The sequence below is a fragment of the Rhinolophus sinicus genome, linkage group LG10 (genome assembly GCF_036562045.2).
Source record: "Rhinolophus sinicus isolate RSC01 linkage group LG10, ASM3656204v1, whole genome shotgun sequence".
NCBI lineage: Eukaryota > Metazoa > Chordata > Mammalia > Chiroptera > Rhinolophidae > Rhinolophus > Rhinolophus sinicus.
Window position 1 is genome coordinate 51,450,995 of NC_133759.1, and position 11,256 is coordinate 51,462,250.

At 33.0% G+C, this 11,256-nt stretch overlaps 1 protein-coding gene across 1 annotated transcript in view; it reads left to right on the forward strand.

The window, feature by feature from the left end:
- The window catches only part of APPL1 (adaptor protein, phosphotyrosine interacting with PH domain and leucine zipper 1), a 33,431-nt gene that overhangs the window by 14,981 nt on the left and 7,194 nt on the right, over window positions 1–11,256 (forward strand). Inside the window, exons 8-18 of the mRNA XM_019724191.2 lie at window positions 85–231; window positions 1,110–1,192; window positions 1,936–2,094; window positions 2,785–2,973; window positions 4,928–4,970; window positions 6,255–6,311; window positions 8,626–8,717; window positions 9,114–9,296; window positions 10,208–10,260; window positions 10,860–11,034; window positions 11,135–11,171. Of these exons, the coding sequence (XP_019579750.2) occupies window positions 85–231; window positions 1,110–1,192; window positions 1,936–2,094; window positions 2,785–2,973; window positions 4,928–4,970; window positions 6,255–6,311; window positions 8,626–8,717; window positions 9,114–9,296; window positions 10,208–10,260; window positions 10,860–11,034; window positions 11,135–11,171 (1,218 nt within the window). The remainder of the gene's footprint in view (window positions 1–84; window positions 232–1,109; window positions 1,193–1,935; window positions 2,095–2,784; window positions 2,974–4,927; window positions 4,971–6,254; window positions 6,312–8,625; window positions 8,718–9,113; window positions 9,297–10,207; window positions 10,261–10,859; window positions 11,035–11,134; window positions 11,172–11,256) is intronic.

The following is an 11,256-nucleotide window of genomic DNA, read 5'->3' on the forward strand; positions in this document are numbered from 1 at the left end:
TTGGGTAGGTTCTTCCTCACAGTCACTACTAAAGATAATTCAAAATTAAATAAATAATAGTGTTTTTAATCTTTTCATTTAAAGGTGAAGTATGAAGTAACAGAAGATGTCTACACTTCCAGGAAAAAACAACACCAGACCATGATGCATTATTTTTGTGCATTAAATACTCTTCAATACAAAAAGAAAATAGCCCTATTAGAACCTTTACTTGGGTACATGCAAGCTCAGGTGAGTACTATACTGGGTTTTGGATTATAACTGCCCTAAAAACTTCATTTAAGTATGGTATTTATGTCAAATATAAGGATATTACAAACTAAGGTTAAAATACATATTTGTGTCTGTATTTTAAAAAGTCATGGAAGTGTTTAGGAGAACGGTTTTCCTTGCAGGTGATGACTTCAATTATTTTAGGGTACATGAAAGCACTTACCTTGTATCTAGATCTTGTCCATTACAGTTGGGGACAGGGAATAGAAAGCTAAATGCATCCTGGAGTTACGACTGTTTCAGGAGCTTCCACTCAATCTTGCTTCATAATAGATCTGAAAGAGAATTTTGAGTTCATCTCATGTTGCGTGCATACTTCCTGAGTTAAAAATAATAGATGAACACCAAAGTGTCCTTAGAAGTGTGCATCAGGAAGGATGCTAGAAAATTACATTTAGGTAATATAAGATGAGATGGCAGTCCCCTAAAAATCAAGAGTTTAAAGAGATTTGAATATTCCTTCAAACACATATATTTATTATTTATCAGATATAAAACTTTTTTATCTTTGTATTAAACATGAAATTGTTTATCCATATGACTTACTTGAAATATTTATAATTTATTTTCCAATTAAAAAAATTGCTTACCATATGCATGTATTAATATATAAAAGGATATACAGTGAAATTTAAGTTTAGTTTCTTCAATGGCTTCTTGCCCAGTAGAAGTCATTGTAAACTACAACATATTTTTATATAGCTGGGAATAATCCTTTGTTTTTTACTTAACTGTGTATATTAGAATTTATTTATATGATTCAGTTAAAATATTCTGTTTGTGTGTGTGTATGTTTCTGTTGTTCACCTTCCCACTCCTACACTCTCTTGCCTCAGATAAGTTTCTTTAAGATGGGTTCTGAAAACCTCAATGAACAACTGGAAGAATTTTTAACTAATATTGGAACAAGTGTACAGAAGTAAGTATTTTCTTCCTTAAAATTGAAAATGAAGTTATGTGAATGATAAGTTAACAGCAAATGCCATAATCTAAAAATATTTACCATTTTATTTCCTGAGGGGTTATTTTCTCTGCCATGAGAGTGTTTCTCGCATGGCTCATGGACACTTGTTGGTTTTTTCACCATCTTTTCCACAGAATCTGAACTCTGAATTTCATAACAGTGTCATTTCTGATGTTATTTTACTGATTCTAAACTTGGTTTTATGTATGACTCTAACAAACACATAATAGTAATTATCCCATAAGTGAACTATCTTCACAGTTATTTGAAATGTGGGGGATAGATGGGAGATTACTAAACAAATCTTGTTTTCCAAGCAATGAAAGCTTAAAGAGAGAGAGAAAGCAGTTCTAATCAGGTTCAAAAGTCTGAGCAGTGACATGGTCAATCTGAGACATAGAGAGGGAGACAAAAATGACTGTTAATTTTAAAGGCACAGGACAGAGCAGTGTGAAAATACCTCTAAAGTCATTCATTCAGTGTGGCTTCATTAGTTTTTGAATTTAGTATTGTTTCCAGGATATCTTAAGTTTCAAATAAAATTTAAAGGTGTTTTATAACATGTTCCTATTACTTTAACCACCCATGCCACTGCTGCTCTCTCTAGGAAAATATATACAGAACATACACAGATAAATGTTATTGGTAAGTAAATAAGCTATTGTGGTTGTTAGTAAATAACCTGTTCTCTATATTAGTGTTCGCAGGGAAATGGACAGTGATGTAGAGACCATGCAGCAAACAATAGAGGATTTGGAAGTAGCCAGTGACCCTTTATATGTGCCTGACCCAGATCCCACGAAATTTCCTGTTAATCGAAACTTAACCCGAAAGGCTGGATACCTAAATGCTAGGAAGTAAGAAAACAATTGTTATTTTCATATATTGTGTATCATCGAAGGTAGCAGCAAGTGAATATAATATATAATTGGTATTGTCTACCAAATTGTTTTGATTTTACTAAAGGTTGAATCTTTTTAGTTAGTGGTATTAGTATTCATGTGAATTTTTTTGACAGATGGGCACGTGAATAATTTTCAAAAGTAAAATTCTGTTTAGATATTAATCAAACAATTTAGAATTATTTAAAAGTGAAACCAATTTGAGACTACATAAATCCAACATAATGTGAATGCTATCAGATGTCACTTATCATACTTTAGAATATATGTCATTACACCATCGAGTCAAATTTTAGTTTTTACCTGAAGATAGGATAAAGCTAGTTAACCTTAGGAGTAAATACTTTTCTTTTGAATTTACACCCTTGAAAAGGTGACCTATATTTTATGGAACTTTATTATAACAGCTGCGATTTGATAATTTCCAGCCTTGTTTTGGAAATATATGTACTTGTACTCCCACTCACACAAGTGGGTCAGCATATGTGAATTTATTTTAGAGCCTGAAAAACTGATATTTGTATTTTCTGGGCATCTTGGTGCTTTTTTGCAAACTGGTTCTTTGTGGTGGACTTTATCTTGTGTCTGGCTTATGATGAGATTTCATGTATGTTATTAAAGAATGAATGTACTTTCTTCATTTAGTAAAACAGGCTTGGTGTCATCTACCTGGGACAGACATTTTTACTTCACTCAGGGTGGAAACTTAATGAGTCAGGCCCGTGGGGATGTGGCAGGAGGCCTGGCCATGGACATAGACAACTGTTCAGTGATGGCTGTGGACTGTGAAGACAGGCGGTACTGTTTTCAGATCACCTCTTTTGATGGAAAAAAGTTAGTATTTTTACTACCATTAATAAAATGTGTAATATTTTGAACTATTGAAATGCAGGCTGATTCCTTTTCTTTCAGACATTTTGATATTTTAGTCTTATTATATTTACTAAGATAATTTTCTTTTTAATCTTATACAAATGAGTTGAATTTTCCTTTCTGACTTGGTTAAATGATGCCTTAATATTTTGAGGTTGTCAAAACAAGGTCATATGGTAAAGACGTATGATTTCATGTTGAGATTGGTCACTGAAAATCCTGCACGATGTGGAGAAGGCAGCACAAATTAGTGGAAAGAGCCTCAACTTTGGCGTCAAAAAGTTCAAATTCGGGATCCACTACTTACTGTGTGGTCTTAGACAAATTATATAACCTTTTCTGAGTTCCATTTTTGTATATGTAAAAGGGGGGAGTCATAATCCCTACTTTGTAAACTATTCATGAAAAATACAAATCTAATATGTAATTACCTAGCATGTAGTATGTGCTAACAATAATGTTATTTTTATGTTACTTAAATATTTCTGATCAAATTAATTATTTAGTCTATTAATGTGTGTATTGCATTTAAAAACTTCTATTCCCTTTGCATTAAATGAGAATCCATAGAGTTGCCTTTAGAACAAATTTTTGAAAAGCACAGAAACATATAAAAAGGAGTATGAAAAAAAGCTAAATTTCATTAACCAGCAGCAACAATTAACTTTCTGGTCCATTGCCTTCCAGTTTTTATTCTCATTACAGTTTTTAAACAGTTGAGGAAATACTGTATATATAATTTGGATCTGCATTCACTTATTAAAAACATTTTCTAATGGCTACACTATAATTTGGTGTACAAGGATATACATCATAATTTAAAATTTTTCCTAGTGGTGTATGTTTAAGTTATCTGCAATTTTTTCCCTACTTAATTAAAATACTGTTTTTGATCTTTCTTGTTCAGAAGCAGCTCTGTGTTCCCTAAAAGACATTTCCCCCCTATATTTATGGACATTCAGATGTTATGGCTCACTATGTTTTATAAAAATGGTTGTTTAATTTCATATTCCTTCTATAAACATAATGAATGCCAATTACTGTGTGTTAGTTATCATACTAGATTTTAGAAGTCCCTGTGTTCATTTGTCAAAGTTACCAAATTGTTAATATCTTACTACAAATATTTATCTTTTTGTATTTTCAATTTTTTGCTAATGCTTAAATATTTCCCATTCCAGGTTTTATTCAAGATTAGTAAAAATTATTTTTTTGTCTGATTCTTAAAACATGAACATCTATTGATAAGCTAACTATTCCTATGTTGGTGATTAATTTATTGAAAATATTTAACCATATTCAAGGAGAAATAATAATGAAGTAAAATTAATGTTTTCCTTTAGTATCACTGATTTGTATTTGAAATATGTTTAAGTGTCAGGTTGAAATGACTTGTCTTAGTTGCACTGGACCTTTGGTCTAGGCCAGTGGTGTCCAAACTGTGGCCCGCGGGCCAACTGCGGCCGCGATCCATTTTTTATTGGCCCGCAGCAAATTCCAAAAATATATTTAGTTTACTTAAATAAACCAGGTGAAGCAATAAGTACTTCACCTCGAGTGAGTGGACCGGCTGTTTGTGTATTTTACTACATATGGCCCTTGGTGAAAAACGTTGAAAAAAGTTTGGACACCCCTGGTCTAGGCTGTCTTCTGAAAACTAGCACTTGGTTCTTTTTTGGTACATTTTGGCATCGATGGCCAAAGTCAAGAGCTGTTACAATCTGAGTCCTGATGCCTCCGGTGGTCTCCTTTTCCTAAGATACTGGTTGGTTGTATGTTTTGGGGTTTTTGTTTTTGTTCTTAATACTGATTGGTTTTATATATACCTTTAAAGATAAAAAATTTTCTCAGATCATGTTGAAAGTACTTTAAGAAAAAGTTGACGGTTAAACTTTTTGTCTTTTTTTCTCCCCAGATCTTCAATTTTGCAAGCAGAGAGTAAAAAAGACCATGAAGAGGTAAAATTTTATCTAGTTAATTTTTTCAGCAACATCTTAAGATATTTTGCTGATGACAAAACACATATTAACGTGTTTATTATAGAAATTTGAAATATTCTGGTTAATTAAAAATATCTTTTTAATCAAAATCTATTGTCCTTAAGCAACATTCTTCAGTTTTGCAAAGAATTTTACAGCTGGACCTCCAAGGGGAAACCTTAGAGATCATCTCTCTCCTGTCTTTTTAAAGGCTCAGATTCAGAAATGACCTTGTGACTGTTGCTTTCTGGCAGGCTGTTAGTATCATGAGGCAACAGTTTAATTTATTCTCTTCTTTCACCAACCCTCTGAGATAGTATTTGCTGCATTAAGAACATAGTGGCAGCAGATGTGACATGGCAGGAAGCAACTAAAGCTTAAAACCTTGGGAAATGAAAGACAGAAAAACAAAAATTTGGGAGTGTCTGTTCTTCCTCACAAGTCTTTTATTTTTGGTTCCATTTTTACTTCTAGTGCACCAAATATGGAAGGTAAGTTACTACCAAGAATTGATGCTTCAAAAGTTTTGTCTTGAGAAATACTCTTCAATGAAAATATATTATAGGTTAATTTTGAGCTATTTTGTCAGGAATTATTATTATTATTGTGTTGGTAAAAGACCAGGTTAGAAATTATGTAGAGATCCACCCTTATTTACTTCTCGTGGAAGAGAGTAGGTATTACAATTTGGCTTTGGTCTCTGAGGAACACAGACAAATGTCTGCTCTCTGCAGGGTTTACCAAACGGAATATTAGTTTAGTGAGGCTTGTCAGGCACCGGAATTCTTGAGAGTGAATCAGAAGTGTGACGCAGAGAACATTTTCTATGTTAATCATTTATAAACTTGAAAGAACGGAAGCATGTAAAATATATTCACCCGGAATATATTTAGTTCCTAACTTTGTATTGGTGTTAATCATGATATCTGAGTCCAGATTGTCTTGTTTGGTGGTGATTAGGGGGAAGTGATATAAAAAGATTAAATATAGACTGCTAAATTATAATTTAACATGATTGCTATATTTTTTATTTCCTTGTATGAAATAAATTTGGAATTTAAAAATAATGAATGTTCAATGTTCTCTTATACCCTCAAATATTACATATATATGCTTATGTATATAGGAAGGTATTTATCTTATAAGAAAGATTATGTGATACTTCTAATGAAACATCTCATTCAAATATTGAACATTCTCTTTTAGAAGAGAAGCATTGTAGAAAAAATATTAATCATATTTTCTATTTTTTTCCTCTTGCAGTGGATCTGTACAATAAACAACATATCTAAACAAATATATTTAAGTGAAAATCCAGAGGTAATATTTTTATTTTATCATATCCAGGTCTGGCAAAATTGAATAATTCTGTGACTAACATGGCTTTTTTTAATTAAGTCATAATTCTCAAGTTCTGTAAACTTTTAATTTGCTGTTGAATGGGTAGCTTTAATGTATCAAATGTATAATGAGTTTCTGGTCTTCCTAGAACAACAGATTATTTCACAGGTACTAAAACCAATCAGCCTACAAATATTGGGCACCGACCTTGTGTTTAGCACTGTGCTGAGCACCAAGGAGAAAGGGGGATACAGAAGAAAAATAAGCCATAGCCTCTGCTGTCCAGAGCCTATATGTGTATGGGAAGACAAAACTAAAACTTTTAACCTTTCATATAAACAATATGTAATTAAAAACATACTGTGATGACTAAAAGCTTAAGATTTGAGACCATTAAGATCAGTGTGGACTTTAGTTTTAAAGAAAACTCTGGAGATGGTGGAAATCTGAGCTGGGTAGGATTTGTCCATATTTTGAGTAAAAGAGAAGACATTACAGATAAGAGAATAGAAACGAAAGCACAAATGTAGATATGGTATGAAATCTAATAGTGTAATTGGAGTTGAAGTTTCTTGTTGGAGAATAAAACTGAAACCTGCATACCCATCACCTTGGGATCTTGTTAAGATGCATATTATGATTCAGTAGGTCTCAAATGAGGTGGCCTGAACTCTTAATTTTGCCAATTATACTTTGAGTAGGAAAGGTATCAAACCAGATGAACTCAGTAGTGTAGACACAGCCATAGGTGCAGTCCAAGCATACAGGCCGAACCCAGGGGTTCAGAGAACCCTGGAAGGAATCAAGTGGGTCCACACTGCACTGTAGTTGGGAAAAGACTTGGCCTAGGACAGGAGCTGTCTGACCTTTGCCCGTCTCAGTGGGCCCCACTATGCCATGAACCTAGGTGCCTCCCAGGGTTGCGCGGGGGCTGATGCTTTCAGTCGAGGCAGAGCAGGGCTAATTTCTTTAGGAAGTCCTCATCTTTCTAAGTCTTAAACTGTTGGTGTAACGGTTAATTAAATAAGAGGGTATGGGGACATGTAGGACTCCATTATCATAGTTTAGGCGTGAACAGGGTGGTAACTAAGGAAAGAGAAAAAATAATGAATCATAGAAACAGGTAAAAAGAAATTGACTGGACTAGTTAGTAACTGGACTTTACGTCAGGATGAAGGAGACAAATTAAAGATGACTTCCAGGCTTTAAACCCAAGTGAAGGGAACAACAACAAAAAAGAGTTCTGTTTTTATCATAATAGCTTTGAGGTGCCCCTCTAGATGCCTAGGAACAAGTTTTGAACCGAACAAATTAAATCTCAGGCCTCCAATATATTAGTAATTTTTGTTAGTTTTATAATCTTACAAGTTTAAGAAATCAGTGCTAACTCGAGAGAAGCTTTTTGATTTTTGTAACTTGATCTCCTGCCAATCTAGCTTTTCCTTTCTGTTATGTTACTTCAGCAACAAAAAAATGAAATTTGTGACATTTTAATACCTAGAGACTAAAACATAGAGAATATAATGTTTGGATTTGAAAAATTCAGGCTTATTGTACTTTCCTATCAATTATCAGAACTCTTAAGTTCTATTTTTTTCTCAAAATTCTAAGTTTTAATTCATAATTTCCAGATTATCCAGAATTATTTTATCTATATTAATGAGAAGAAATTTTGATCAGTTTATGGCATTGTCTTAGTATTTTTGCTAACTGTAAGACACAGAAATGTAAAAAATATTTTGTGATTATTTTTTCTAATATAAATGCCATTTTATTTAGCTCATTTTTTAAATAAAATAAATTTATAAATATGTCTTAATGGAAGCTTTCTTTCAAATTTGGTCTGAAGTTATCCTTGATAACTTTATTAATTAATAAATATATAGATATTTCTGAGCATAAATAGATTCTGGGAAATTATGAAAACTTCAACAGCATTATAAAATATTTTAATATTTTGTGACTATTTCCTACTCCTAAATTTCTTTATTTAGCAAATGTATTGAGTTCCTAGTATGCCAGGCACTGTACTAGCTGCTAGCAATACAAACCTTAATCCAAAAAAAAACTAGTAGTTAAAAATTTGTAAAGACAAAAACAGTATTTCCTATTATGTATCTTAGTAGAAAAATATCAGATTGTTCCTCCTACATTTACAGGAAGAGGAGACAAGTTATAACGCTGCAAAGTTAATTATGTATCTTAACTCAAGATCATTCTGACAATTCAGAGTTATAGTCAAACTTCTGGGTTTTTTGCTTTACTAATGTTAGTCTTTTGCAAAACAAAATAGGAAATTGCTGCACGAGTAAATCAGTCCGCTTTGGAAGCTGTCACTCCTTCTCCATCTTTCCAGCAGAGGCACGAGAGCCTGCGGCCAGCAGGGTGAGTTACCAGACTATGGGTTATTTAAAGAGCTATATGGGCTATTGAAAGTGTTAGTGACACTTTGATTTCAGCAGTGCTGCTTATATGAGTATGAAATAGCTCTCCAAACAACATAGAAATTATATTTTAAAATGGGTAAATTTACCAGCAAGAGTGCTAAATAAATAATTCTAAACTTCCCTAGTATTTGTCTCTAGACTGAGGTGATTTATGTTTTTGAATTTAATAACTGGAAAAAAAGTCCATTGTTAAGTAAGTAGCTATGACTTGGGATTGTGTTTATTGAAATTTGTTCTCTTCTCATTTACTTACAAAACTGTATTTTCTCATAGTTTAAATGTTTGATTTCTAAAAGAGAAAACTAAATGACTTCTTGTTTTCTTCTGTGCTTAGACAATCACGACCACCGACAGCTCGAACCAGCAGTTCAGGATCCTTAGGATCTGAGTCCACAAACTTGGCTGCGCTCTCGCTAGATTCTCTTGTTGCCCCAGATACCCCAATACAGTTTGACATCATTTCTCCTGTGTGTGAAGATCAGCCTGGCCAGGCGAAAGCCTCTGGCCAGGGAGGCAGGTGAGTGATGGCATCACAGGAATATTGTGCTATGGTCTGTAAGGTTTATGATTCCATTTCTATGTTTGAGAGTCATCTCTTACATATCATGTGCATCAGCCATGCTGTACTTTGTTTAATTACCTAACATAATTTTGATAGTTGGGGAAGAATCATCTCAAGCTTTTCTCTTTGTTTTCTACCTCAGTTAAATGAGTTAAGATAATTTAGTTTTAAAAATATTTAATTCTGAATTGTTTATCAGGTCTACTCCTTAGGTATTTGCTCTTAAAATGGAAGAAGAAAGCTGACATAGGTTCTATTACATCTTTAGGTCATGACACTATTTTAAAATTGCTTTAGTGTAATACTTGTGCTATACTACAGAGGGAGGTAGCTTCCATCTCTAGATAGCTTTTCTTGTGTTCTGTTACATATGCCTTGAGAAATACAGGTTTAAAACTAGAAAATGTTGAAATTATCATAGTTAGCCTGTGACATATACTTAGAGAACCTACAAAGAGCTTTTTACCATCCCAGGGAATGGCTGGCATTTTTCTTGAGTAGCTAAAATTGAAGCTACATCAGCTATTTCTCTGTCCTAGTTTATTTAAATTTAAGAACTTTTACAACATGGTTTATTATGGTGTTGATTTTTGTGTATGTATGGCTGAACTTCCAATTCATCTACGTTTTCTAAAATGCTGCCACTTTGAGTTCAGCCTCAGTGTGAGGGCAGGGGCCTTCATCAGAGTAAGTTGGTCATCAGTAGTGTTCCTTAACAGGATGGGGTATTTTAGAGTTTCTTTAAAAATGCATGTATAAGGTTCTGTGACTCTTACTTTTTAACTCTTGATTTCAGTGGTTGAGATACCTTCCATGTGGCTCATTGTAACTGACCATTGGTTCATAATTTTTTAAAAACTTTTCAGGCGTACAAATCCATTTGGAGAATCTGGAGGAGGTACAAAATCTGAAACTGAAGGTAAAACACACATGCAGTATTCTTACATTTTACAAATTCTCAGTAGTTAACTATGTGAAGAATTTGTTGTTTACATTTATTCTGCCGTATGCTGTTTTAATGGTATCTTTACTTCACAATTTTCTCTTTTTACTCATAGTACACGTAAAGCAACTGAACTTAATTGGACATAAGATTTCGTAATTCACACAAAATTATAGAATACCAGACTTTTGTCTTCACAGTCAAAGTCTCAGTGTATAAGACAGCCTTTAAGCTTTTCCTAACAGCAGATTTTTTTTCTGATACTAGACAATAACTCTTTTTTTCTTTTTGCAGTAGCTATTTATTTTTACATAATTTCAAACTTACAGAAAAGCTGTAAGAACAGGCAAGGAATTTTTACTCAGAGACACCAATTGTTAAAGCATAACCTTTGCTATTTGAGTTTGAAACCTTAATTTTTCTGTAACTTGAACCCTCTAGTTAAGAATTATTCCTAAATACTTCTGCTAGATTGAATTTTTCACTGGAAAATCTAAAAGAAGGCAGTGCATTTTATTCTTTAGGAAAAGAAATGTGGGCTTTAAGAAAACATAATGTACCTTGTTCTGTCATAGATTCTATTCTTCATCAGTTATTTATTGTCCGATTCCTTGGTTCTATGGAGGTGAAATCAGATGACAATCCAGATGTTGTTTATGAAACAATGCGCCAAATCCTAGCTGCCCGGGCCATCCATAACATCTTTCGTATGACAGAATCACATTTATTAGTCACTTGTGATTGTTTAAAGTAAGTAGTAACCTCTCCCTCAAAAAACTGTACAAAAAAATAATTTCATAATTTTAGCCTAATTAAAATTTGTTTTACAAATTTTTAATTATAATTATAGGTTAATTGACCCACAGACACAAGTTACAAGGCTCACGGTGAGTTCTACATGTTTAAAGCTTTAAGCCTCTTTGTGCGTATGCACATCTTACATCTTTATTAATAATTCTGATTCTATATATT